This window comes from Oncorhynchus mykiss, chromosome 28 (genome assembly GCF_013265735.2).
Source record: "Oncorhynchus mykiss isolate Arlee chromosome 28, USDA_OmykA_1.1, whole genome shotgun sequence".
NCBI lineage: Eukaryota > Metazoa > Chordata > Actinopteri > Salmoniformes > Salmonidae > Oncorhynchus > Oncorhynchus mykiss.
Window position 1 is genome coordinate 26,551,331 of NC_048592.1, and position 13,058 is coordinate 26,564,388.

The following is a 13,058-nucleotide window of genomic DNA, read 5'->3' on the forward strand; positions in this document are numbered from 1 at the left end:
AGAGATAGAGAAAGAGGGCAGTGAGAAATTAGATGGAAAAAATAAAGGAGAAAGTGAGACAAAGAGAGGTAGAGCACTGAATTTAGGTGGACAGTCAGGACATTAGATTTTCCTTCTCTATAGTACAGTACAGTATGCATGGAAACACGGCAACGCATGCCACTCATTCCAACCTTATGCCTCTGCTCTCACTTTGTCCTCAATCACAAACACACATAACAGTCCAAATCTCATTCTATCCTCTAGGACATGTCAGCTGCTGTCATATACCATGCCGGCTGCATGCTGTAAACGCTTGTCATGCAGCGGCTCAAATGCTTCCATTCAGACTGGTGACATCTTCACAAGGCCATGTTCCCCTGCGTTGTCTTGCAAGGGGCTTACTCCAGCTACTGGTCTGCCTGGAACTGACATGCCCTGTCCGTTACCCACCAAAACAAATATATTGAGTGGTTTGGATGCCCCTCTAGGTATACGGGCTGCTATCTGTTGCTCTTCTCCCTGTTACGGCATGCAGAGTCAGACACAGTGATACGGTGGTGGCCTCTACCCCTAGATGTGGCACAGAAATATACGTGGCCTGCCAGTGGCTGTGGTTTGTGTCCACATAGGTATTAGATGTCACATGAGTCATCTCTGGAAGCAGTTAGCCCTCTGCTCCGATTCAAAGGACACACAATGGTTTCTCGGAGAGGGAAGGCCCGGGATCAAAGCGCTTTATACGTCCACCAAGTTCTTATTCAATTTAAAACAGGCTCAATCCGGGCATAGAAACCCAGAAATACTGTCAGGATTTTTTAAGAAGGCTAACATTATTTCTGTTTCCCAAACTTCCCAAAGGCCTTAGAGAAATGAAGACGTTACCGCAAAAATTTGAAAGATGGAATAATAAGAGCACAATTGAAAGGAGAGGCTCAGTTGGACTTGGTCATGATGACGGCCTTTTCTTCTAAACATTCCTTCCTGTTATTTTCACGTGAAGACCGTGAGAAGGAAAGAGGAAGAAAATGTTTACCACACACACATCCCAAAGAGAAACAGAACCACAGAGAAGAGAAGAGAGACAGGAGTGTAGTTCGCCTTGGTGATGATGTGTCTTGTTTCTCTCCACACCAGCTCTCCCCAGGGAATGAGTTTTGAATCAAATCAACATAGCTGGATAGGAGCCAAAACCACAGTCTTCCCTGCTTGCTCCAGATAGTTTATGCCTCCCAAAACATATCTAGGATCAGTTTTCCTAATCTCAGTCATTATATGCTAACCAACAAAGCTGACCATGAACCTGTGGTGTAACCAAACCTCCATAAGACTAATGCTACTGTCTGCCTAATGTTCCACGCAGATATGGAGACATGCTCTTAGACAGACGATGTCCCAAAGCATTTCCTGTATCAGTCTGAAACTTGCACTCCAGTGCATTTCCCATGACCTGTTTCATATTTGTTCTGAATACTGTAGGTCCAAAAGTATCAGATCTAAGCCTCATATGCAGGCTTGGAATTACTAAGAAATCTGACTTACTGTATTGAAACTGAGGAAAACCTCAGTAACACTATGTCTCTACATAGACTCTACTTAATGAGAGACGCTCTCCCTCACTCTGTTTTTTCCGGCTCGGAGCCTGAGCTTCAGAAGCCACGTCTCTCTGTTGAGCAATCTGCCAAGCTATTTAACAAAAGTATTAATTCATTTCTCAAGGCAGAATGTTTGCTTAGTAAGCAGCTGGTTGGCCCTGTGAAATTGCAAATATGTTAAGACTATAGTGATGTATTGATTGATAAAGGGATGCTAGGCTGTGAGATTCTTTTAATTTGTCCCCTTCCTCTTTCCTTGCACCTCCACAAACCCACACTATATTTTCCATAAGAACACATTCTTATTTACAATGACGGCCTAGTAAGCCTTACTGAATTGTGATTAATATATTTAAGAAATGTTGTTTAAAAGCATTTCTAGCAGACTCAGCAAAAAAAAAGAAATGTCCATTTTTCAGGACCCTGTCTTTCAAAGATAATTCGTAAAAATCCAAATAACTTCACAGATCTTCATTGTAAACACGGTTTCCCATGCTTGTTCAATGAACCATAAACATTAATGAACATGCACCTGTGGCACGGTCGTTAAGACACTAACAGCTTACAGGTAGTAGGCCAATAAGGTCACAGTTATGAAAACTTAGGACACTAAAGAGGCCTTTCTACTGACTATGAAAAACACCAAAATAAAGATGCCAAGGGTCCCTGGTCATCTGCGTGAACATGCCTTAGGCATGCTGCAAGGAGGCATGAGGACTGCAGATGTGGTCAGAGCAATAAATTGCAATGTCCGTACTGTGAGACGCCTAAGACAGTGCTACAGGGAGACAGGACGGACAGCTGATCGTCCTCGCAGTGGCAGACCACGTGTAACAACACCTGCACAGGATCGGTACATCCAAACATCCCACCTGCGGGACAGGTACAGGATGGCAACAACAACTTCCCGAGTTACACCACGAACGCACAGTCCCTCCATCAGTGCTCAGACTGTACGCAATAGGCTGAGAGAGGCTGGAATGAGGGCTTGCAGGCCTGTTGTAAGGCAGGTCCTCACCAGATACCACCGGCAACAACATTGCCTATGGGCACAAACCCACCGTCGCTGGGCCAGACAGGACTGGCAAAAAGTGCTCTTCACTGACGACTCGCGGTTTTGTCTCACCAGGGGTGATGGTCAAATTCGTGTTTATCGTCGAAGAAATGAGCGTAACACCGAGGCCTGTACTCTGGAACGGGATCAATTTGGAGGTGGAGGGTACGTCATGGTCTGGGGCGGTGTGTCACAGCATCATCGGACTGAGCTTGTTGACATTGCAGGCAATCTCAACGCTGTGCGTTACAGGGAAGACATCCTCGTCCCTCATGTGGTACACTTCCTGCAGGCTCATCCTGACATGACCCTCCAGCATGACAATGCCACCAGCCATACTGCTCATTCTGTGCGTGATTTCCTGCAAGACAGGAATGTCAGTGTTCTGCCATGGCCAGTGAAGAGCCCGGATCTCAATCCCATTGAGCACATCTGGGACCTGTTGGATCAGAGGGTGAGGGCTAGGGCCATTCCCCCCCAGAAATGTCTGGGAACTTGTAGGTGCCGTGGTGAAAGAGTGGAGAAACATTTCACAGCAAGATGTGACAAATCTGGTGCAGTCCATGAGAAGGAGATGCACTGCAGTACTTAATGTTGCTGGTGGCCACACCAGATCCTGACAGTTACTTTTGATTTTGACCCCCCCCTTTCCTCATGGACACATTATTCAATTTCTGTTAGTCACATGTCTGTGGAACTTGTTCAGTTTATGTCTCAATTGTTGAATCTTGTTATGTTCATACAAATATTTACACATGTTAAGTTTGCTGAAAACACAGATGACAGTGAGGATGTTTATTTTTTTTCTGAGTTTATATACAGTTGAAGTCGGAAGTTTACATACACCTTAGCCAAATACAATTCAACTCAGTTTTTCACAATTCCTGGCATTTAATCCTAGTAAATATTCCCTGTCTTAGGTCAGTTAGGATCACCACTTTATTTTAAGAATGTCAGAATAATAGAAGAGATAATGATTTATTTCAGATTCCCAGTGGGTCAGAAGTTTACATACACTCAATTAGTATTTGGTAGCATTGCCTTTAAATTGTTTAACTTGGGTCAAACGTTTCGGGTAGCCTTCCACAAGCTTCCCACAATAAGTTGGGTGAATTTTGGCCAATTCCTCCTGACAGAGCTGGTGTAACTGTGTCAGGTTTGTAGGCCTCCTTGCTCGCACACGCTTTTTCAGTTCTGCCCACAAATGTTCTATAGGATTGAGGTCAGGGCTTTGTGATGGCCACACCAATACCTTGACTTTGTTGTCCTTAAGCCATTTTGCCAGAACTTTGGAAGTATGCTTGGGGTCATTGTCCATTTGGACAACCCATTTGCGACCAAGCTTTAAATTCCTGACTGATGTCTTGAGATGTTCCTTCAATATATCCACATAATTGTCCATCCCTCATGATGACGTTTTTTGAGCAGTGGCTTCTTCCTTGCTGAGCGGCCTTTCATTCCATGCCATCTCATTTGGCTTGAGGTCGGGTGATTGTGGAGGCCAGGTCATCTGATGCAGCACTCCATCACTCTCCTTCCTGGTCAAATAGCCCTGACACAGCCCGGAAGTGTGTTGAGTCAATGTCTAGTCCCACTAAGCGCAAGCCAGATGGAATGGCGTATCGCTGCAGAATGCAATGGTAGGCATGCTGGTTAAGTGTGCCTTGAATTCTAAATAAATCACAGACATTGTGAGCAGTAAAGTACCCCCACACCATCACACCTCTTCCTCCATGCTTCACGGTGGGAACCACATATGGGGAGATCATCCGTTCACCTACTCTATGGCTCACAAAGACACGGCGGTTGTTTCGCTGCACAAGCAAATCTCTTCTTCTTATTGGTGCCCTAGCGGTTAGAGCGTTGGGAAAGTTACTGAAAGGTTGCTGGATCGAATCCCCAAGCTGATGAGGTAAAAATCTTTCGTTCTCCCCCTGAACAAGGCAGTTAACCCACTGTTTCCCAGTAGGCCATCATTGTAAATAAGAATTTGTTCTTAACTGACTTGCCTAGTTAAATAAGGGTCATAAAAAGTACAACTCTGGGGCTTCCTTTCCTGTGGCGGTCCTCATGAGAGCCAGTTTCATCATAGCGCTTGATGGTGTAAGGGTTATTTGACCAAGAAGGACTGCACTTGAAGAAACATGCACTTAAAGAAACATTCAAAGTTCTTAAAATTTTCCAGATTGATTGACCTTCATGTCTTAAAGTAATGACGGACTGTTGTTTCTCTTTGCTTATTTGAGCTGTTCTTGCCATAATATGGACTTGGTCTTTTACCAAATAGGACTATCTTCTGTATACCAACCCTACCTTGTCACAACACAACTGATTGTCTCAAACACATTAAGAAGGAAAGAAATTCCACAAATTAACTTTAAACAAGGCACGCCTGTTAATTGAAATCCATACTAGGTGACTACCTCATGAAGCTGGTTGAGAGAATGCCAAGAGTGTGCAAAGCTGTCATCAATAAAATATATTTGATTTGTTAAAAAAACATTTTTAGTTACTACATGATTCCATATGTGTTATTTCATTGTTTTGATGTCTTCACTATTATTGTATAATGTAGAAAATAATACAAATTGTAATGGCTTTCCTCCTCTTTGTCTGAGGAGGAGTAGGAGAGGTCGGACCAATGTGCAGCGTGGTAAGTGTCCATTTTAGTTTATTAAACTGAACACTAACGAATACAAAATAACAAAGTGAATGATACCAACCGAAACAGTCCTGAAATGTGAAACAAACATTACAACAGGAAACAAACACCCACAACTCAAAAGTGAAACCAGGCTACCTAAGTATGATTCTCAATCAGGGACAACGATTGACAGCTGCCTCTGATTGAGAACCATACCAGGCCGAACACAGAAATCCCAAATTATAGAAAAAAGAACACAGACTGCCCACCCCAACTCACGCCCTGACCATACTAAAACAATGGAACTAAGGTCAGAATGTGACACAAATAATGAAAAACACTGGAATGAGTAGGTGTGTCCAAACTTTTGACTGGCACTATATATAAAAAACATGGATTTTTGTGCATCCTCCCCTGATTCAGAATATTTCATTTTCATTGTCATGGCTTGTCTTAGAGACATTGACGATTGAAAGCAAAAAAAAATAAAAATGGATTTTTGTCCATCCTCCCCAATTCAGAATATTTTACTTTCATTGTCATGGCATGCTAAGAGCTATTAAAGATTGAAATCTGGCAGAAACAAATAACCCCCTCCCCCCCAGATAAGCAGTGGATTTTTGTCCATCTTCTCCTGATACAGAATATACCATTTTAATAGTCATGCTTGGTTGAATAGCTATTGTTGAGCAAAAAAATCTAAAACTAATTTTAACTGGTTCTGTCAGTATTGTATTTACACCCGCTCTCAGAAAGATTGTGTAGAGAGAACCACGTGCGCTCCTGACAGGGGCGTGCCAGAGGAATGACAATTCTGAATCTACATTTCACGAGCTTCTTTTCCAGATATGTATATTTTGTTGATCAAAGTGTTGACAAGGTAGCTGTGTTGTCCTTCTAACAAGCAGTGGATTTTTGCCCATTTTCTCCTGATTCAGAATATACCATTTTAATAGTAATGTCATGCTTGGTTGAATAGCTATTGTTGAGCCAAAGTGTATTGAGAGAACCACGTGCGCTCCTGACAGGAGCCAACCAGAGGAATGACAATTCTGACTGTGAATCTACATTTCACAAGCCTCTTTTCCAGATACGTACATGTTGTTGATCAAAGTGCTGACAAGGTAGCTGTGTTGTCCTTCTAACATTTCTAACATTTCTCATTTACATCATTCTAATTTCAAAAAACGAAATTTACAAGAGTGACAAAGTTTAATAGAGAGGTGGATACAGATGAACCAACTCCTGGAAAGAAATGCAATAGAAAATCTATTATATTTGAATTCAAAATTATAAACAGTCGGGATGATCTCGCTGCAAAGTGCAAAGCGTAAATTACTCTAATGTAAACTGTCACTGCTGACCGCGGGAAATGCACACACTCACCTGTCCCAGGAGTCTCCGGTACCCACTTCAGTGGGCCGATCTGTCGCACCTGGAAAGCGGTCTTCACCTCATGACAGCTGTATGCCCCAACATCCACTACTTTCACCAGAAACAGAACTGAAAACATCCACCAGAAATGTACGCGTGGGCATATTCCTCGGGACATTGCTGCATCTCAATCCAGGTATCCGTGGGTTTAGTGTAAATCGATGATTTCACGGCCTGTTAAAAAATGTATGACACAAATAAAAAGTAGCAGTTGATACTATTAAACGTCCATGATACGACGTCTGCATCGGGTTCTCACATTATTGTTTTTTGTGCATAAAGGCAATCCCACACTGAGTTTATATGAGACGGTATTGTGGACCAAGATTTGTAGATGTACCACTCTCAACACAGGCGCTGTTCGACTGCGTGCACGCTTCCTTCTCTCCCTCAAGCCATGTGCGCTTTCACTCTCCCCTCTCGCTAGACCCCCGCCCTCTCTGTTCAAAAAAGGGGAGTCAGATATTAATGAATAATATCATCTTTTCAGGCTGTTCTGGAGGCAAAGGGGGTCCGAACCGGTACTGGTTGTACCTAATAAACAGGACACTGCGTGTACAACTAGAATTCCAAATGGCACTTGAGTTGATTGACAATCTGACAAATCATGCTCTTTATAAAACAAAAAATATTCAGATGTATTTAATAATTAGCAAGGACTATATGGTCTTTGGAATTAAATTATCCAGATGACTGAATAATATTTTGTTGGAAAGTCGCTGAAAAACCTACCCAAACACACAACTGCAAATGTCTATATTGCCTGTTACGAAGTAAAAATCGAGCTTTCTATCTCCACGCTGAAGCAAATACAGGATTGTTTAGTGTACTTTACTGCCCTCTTCTGGTGAAACGCAAAGGCACACAGGACACAACACATTTGTACTGTATGTTATGAATAAGAATAATTCACACAAATGACAAAATATCTTATTTGCTACATTCTACTTTTTCCTGGTTATAAAATGCTTAAATTAGTGGTTGTGATAGTGGTTATGTAAAGAAACACAAAAGAGAAAGATTGCTTTCAATGTAAGGAATTACTGCATGCATGCATGCTTCATTTTGGCCCAACCCATGCCTGCTTTCAGTCTCCTCCACTCGTTCATCCTCCACCCTCTCTGTTGAAAGAAGGGGTGTCAGATATTAATAAATAATTTTCAGCTTTGAGTATTTAATTTACTGTAATAATAAGGCTATAACAGCTTCATGGTGAGGTACATATGGATTGTGCATTGATATATCACTATACCCAGTGTTCCCAAATGGTTAAACCTGGAAAATCCATAGGTTTCTCTTCAAATGTGTAACACCCACAAAACAACAAAGTTGGGGAGCAGAATTACTGACATCCTATTTAACCCAATAAAGGGAATGGTTGATTCAAAATGTATTAGGTACACCACCCCGTTCAGGAGCAAGCCATTTTTGGCCTTCATGTGACATTGGGTGCTGTCGGTGTCCTGGAGGGCAGGAAGTTCACCCCCGGTGATGCGTTGGGCACCACCCTATGGAGAGCCCTGCGGTTGCGGGCGGTGCACTTGCCGTCCCAGGTGGTGATACAGGCGGACAGGTTGCTCTCAGTTGTGCATCTGTAAAAGTTTGTGAAGATTTTACGTGACAAGACAAATTTCTTCAGCCTCCTGTTGTGCCTTCTTCACCACACTGTCTGTGTGGGTGGACCATTACGGATCGTCAATCATGTATACGCAGAGGAACTTGAAACAATTAAATGTCAACTACAAAGTCTAGGCCTATATGATATCATAATTATTTTAATCCATCCAGTGGGTATTTGTTTTGCAAACTCTACCATTACATGTGCCCCACAAAAACACAGCTAAACATCAGCATCTTGTTAGGCGTGCACTTGAATTAAAGGGCAACTACAACCAAAGTTCTCTGATTTTTTCCAGGCCTCAAAATTTGGTTGGTTTAAGCATTGTTGTGGATTTAGAACATCCAATTGTGTTGTTTTTCTATTAAAAAGTGTGATTTTCAGAGAGAAACCCTGAAAAAACGGTGAAAAATGTAAACCTGGACTGGACTAAACTTGGCTCTCCAGTACCACTTGCTGTGCGGTAGCAGAGAGAATAGTCTATGACTTGGGTGAATGGAGTCTGACAATTTTTTGAGGCATTCCAAAAACCAACACGTTTGAAATATAGGTAAACTGCTAAATACTAAAATCAAGAGGACGCAAAAAAGTCTGCCCCCTGTGAGGATCGAACTCACGACCTTCAGATTATGAGACTGACGCGCTACCTACTGCGCTAAGGAGGCACATGACATAAAAGGAGGGGGAGATTGCATATGAAGGATATATGAAATATTCACAGTATACGTGGGGGTTGATCGTAAATATTTCTTTGTCCCAAGCTCAAGTAAAATATTTTTACTGAAAGAAAAAAATGCTGCAGCCTGTCACATGGAGGAGCAGTTTAAGGTCACCCCTCCCCGCTCTTTGTCAGAATGCACCACATGCCCTATGAATGAAATAGAATTGAGGACAAGAGAAAGAAAAAGAAAGAAATAGGATTGAGGCCAATAAAAATAATAAGAAACACTCACGACCCCAATAAAACAAAACAAATGCGTATTTTATAACGTTTCCATCCCCCGCGGCTTCAGCAATGGATTGGTCCACTGAGATATGCGTCAATCAAGACGTGCCATAAATCTTTTTTTGGGGCAACTGCTCAACTACAAAATTCTCAGTCGACCAACAGCCTATGGACCAGTTGAGTAAAAGGTGTCAGCCCTATTTGATACTGAGATAAAAACAGCTGCACTAGACCTTTAGCAGATTCATTTCAAAGGGTGATTCAAACAAAATACCCAGTTGCGTTGGCCGGGAATCGAACCCGGGTCAACTGCTTGGAAGGCAGCTATGCTCACCACTATACCACCAACGCTTACTAAATAACTACCAGGAGCAGTCTCTGTTTGAAAATGAAAGTAAAAGAAAACCTACATTTGACATTTGCAGAATAATAATGGGATTCCCTAAAAACACATCACTGACATCACCAGGCGGTAAATGAGTTAATAGACCAATAACAAAGAGTTCCAAACGGCTCTGCCAATAACAGCTAGTTTTCAGGTTTCCCCCTTTCCACTCAGACAATGCCAGACATTCCTAGCAAAATTCTTGCTTGACAAATTCGTCTTTACTAACAAGTCATTTTTGCTTATTTTGGATCATTTTCATTGAAAACAATCACAGTAAGGTATTTGATTGTTACCTAGAAATGATTTGACTGATCCATTGCTGAAGTCCCCAACAACATTTTTTCGAGTCGACCGAAAGCCGTTCTTTCGACCAGTCGACTGGTTCAAATGTTTAAAAGTGTGTTTTTCCATATATAAACTGAATAAAACCAACTATATGTAGGCTATTGAGCTTGTCTGATGCTTTAAGCATTACTCAAGAGGGTGCCCTAACCTAACCTGAAGAACAAAACCTTTTCCCGAATCTCCTCCTCCCGCTGCTGATGGCCTTTGCACCATTACGCTCCAGGCATTAGGCTACACCAGGGGGTCAGTTTCCATTTAGAGTGCCAATTAACCTTTCATTTATTTTTTACCGCCAAATTTCATGATATCCAATTGGTAGTTACAGTCTTGTCCCATCTCAAATCAAATCAAATCAAATCAAATTTTATTTGTCACATACACATGGTTAGCAGATGGTAATGCTGACACCACACTCCGAGGGCCCTCACCTCCTCCCTGTAGGCCGTCTCGTCGTTGTTGGTAATCAAGCCTACCACTGTTGTGTCGTCCGCAAACTTGATGATTGAGTTGGAGGCGTGCGTGGCCACGCAGTCGTGGGTGAACAGGGAGTACAGGAGAGGGCTCAGAACGCACCCTTGTGGGGCCCCAGTGTTGAGGATCAGCGGGGAGGAGATGTTGTTGCCTACCCTCACCACCTGGGGGCGGCCCGTCAGGAAGTCCAGTACCCAGTTGCACAGGGCGGGGTCGAGACCCAGGGTCTCGAGCTTGATGACGAGCTTGGAGGGTACTATGGTGTTGAATGCCGAGCTGTAGTCGATGAACAGCATTCTCACATAGGTATTCCTCTTGTCCAGATGGGTTAGGGCAGTGTGCAGTGTGGTTGAGATTGCATCGTCTGTGGACCTATTTGGGCGGTAAGCAAATTGGAGTGGGTCTAGGGTGTCAGGTAGGGTGGAGGTGATATGGTCCTTGACTAGTCTCTCAAAGCACTTCATGATGACGGAAGTGAGTGCTACGGGGCTGTAGTCGTTTAGCTCAGTTACCTTAGCTTTCTTGGGAACAGGAACAATGGTGGCCCTCTTGAAGCATGTGGGAACAGCAGACTGGTATAGGGATTGATTGAATATGTCCGTAAACACACCGGCCAGCTGGTCTGCGCATGCTCTGAGGGCGCGGCTGGGGATGCCGTCTGGGCCTGCAGCCTTGCGAGGGTTAACACGTTTAAATGTCTTACTCACCTCGGCTGCAGTGAAGGAGAGACCGCATGTTTTCGTTGCAGGCCGTGTCAGTGGCACTGTATTGTCCTCAAAGCGGGAAAAAAAGTTATTAAGTCTGTCTGGGAGCAGGACATCCTGGTCCGTGACTGTGCTGGATTTCTTCCTGTAGTCCGTGATTGACTGTAGACCCTGCCACATGCCTCTTGTGTCTGAGCCGTTGAATTGAGATTCTACTTTGTCTCTGTACTGACGCTTAGCTTGTTTGATAGCCTTGCGGAGGGAATAGCTGCACTGTTTGTATTCGGTCATGTTACCAGACACCTTGCCCTGATTAAAAACACTGGTTCGCGCTTTCAGTTTCACGCGAATGCTGCCATCAATCCACGGTTTCTGGTTAGGGAATGTTTTAATCGTTGCTATGGGAACGACATCTTCAACGCACGTTCTAATGAACTCGCACACCGAATCAGCGTATTCGTCAATGTTGTTGTCTGACGCAATACGAAACATGTCCCAGTCCACGTGATGGAAGCAGTCTTGGAGTGTGGAGTCAGCTTGGTCGGACCAGCGTTGGACAGACCTCAGCGTGGGAGCCTCTTGCCATTGCCAACAATGTAAAAACGGCCTACATAAAGCCAACAAATAAAATCATTACAGTCTGAAGGTGGAAAAAATATTCTGATAAAAAATAAATCACTTTGGCTACACATGGCCTTTCTGCAAGGAACATGAAACAATGTAGCAACTAATCAACTTGGTCCAGCCAGATGCTTGAGCTAACAAACTTGCAACGTTGTATAATATATTTTGGACCCTCAGTTTCCCCTGCCAGTGACCTCCGGGCAGACACAGCTGTAGGCTTAATATCAGGCTATTTACGCAAGGACAAGAAGTAATCAGGTAGGCCTATTTTATAACGTTTCCATCCCCCGCGGCTTCAGCAATGGATTGGTCCACTGAGATATGTGTCAATCAAGACGTGCCATAAATCTTTTTTTGGGGCAACTGCTCAACTACAAAATTCTCAGTCGACCAACAGCCTATGGACCAGTTGACTAAAAGGTGTCAGCCCTATTTGGTGATTCAAACAAAATACCCAGTTGCGTTGGCCGGGAATCGAACCCGGGTCAACTGCTTGGAAGGCAGCTATGCTCACCACTATACCACCAACGCTTACTAAATAACTACCAGGAGCAGTCTCTGTTTGAAAATGAAAGTAATAGAAAACCTACATTTGACATTTGCAGAATAATAATGGGATTCCCTAAAAACACATCACTGACATCACCAGGCGGTAAATGAGTTAATAGACCAATAACAAAGAGTTCCAAACGGCTCTGCCAATAACAGCTAGTTTTCAGGTTTCCCCCTTTCCACTCAGACAATGCCAGACATTCCTAGCAAAATTCTTGCTTGACAAATTCGTCTTTACTAACAAGTCATTTTTGCTTATTTTGGATCATTTTCATTGAAAACAATCACAGTAAGGTATTTGATTGTTACCTAGAAATGATTTGACTGATCCATTGCTGAAGTCCCCAACAATTTTTTTCGAGTCGACCGAAAGCCGTTCTTTCGACCAGTCGACTGGTTCAAATGTTTAAAAGTGTGTTTTTCTATATATAAACTGAATAAAACCAACTATATGTAGGCTATTGAGCTTGTCTGATGCTTTAAGCATTACTCAAGAGGGTGCCCTAACCTAACCTGAAGAACAAAACCTTTTCCCGAATCTCCTCCTCCCGCTGCTGATGGCCTTTGCACCATTACGCTCCAGGCATTAGGCTACACCAGGGGGTCAGTTTCCATTTAGAGTGCCAATTAACCTTTCATTTATTTTTTACCGCCAAATTTCATGATATCCAATTGGTAGTTACAGTCTTGTCCCATCTCCACAA

At 43.1% G+C, this 13,058-nt stretch overlaps 1 protein-coding gene and 3 non-coding genes across 5 annotated transcripts in view; all 4 read right to left on the minus strand.

The window, feature by feature from the left end:
- Positions 1-7,088, minus strand: part of LOC110508194 (glypican-5) — a 262,645-nt gene extending 255,557 nt beyond the window's left edge. For both annotated transcript variants that reach the window (XM_036966675.1, XM_036966674.1), the window contains exon 1: positions 6,659-7,088. In XM_036966675.1, the coding sequence (XP_036822570.1) occupies positions 6,659-6,824 (166 nt within the window). In that variant the 5' untranslated portion in view covers positions 6,825-7,088. The remainder of the gene's footprint in view (positions 1-6,658) is intronic.
- A 1,828-nt stretch (positions 7,089-8,916) lies between these two features.
- trnam-cau lies at positions 8,917-8,989 on the minus strand. Its single transcript has one exon. It is a non-coding gene; the product is annotated as a tRNA-Met (tRNA).
- Positions 8,990-9,549: 560 nt separating this feature from the next.
- trnag-ucc lies at positions 9,550-9,621 on the minus strand. The gene has a single exon. It is a non-coding gene; the product is annotated as a tRNA-Gly (tRNA).
- A 2,640-nt stretch (positions 9,622-12,261) lies between these two features.
- trnag-ucc lies at positions 12,262-12,333 on the minus strand. Its single transcript has one exon. It is a non-coding gene; the product is annotated as a tRNA-Gly (tRNA).
- Positions 12,334-13,058: the final 725 nt, after the last annotated feature.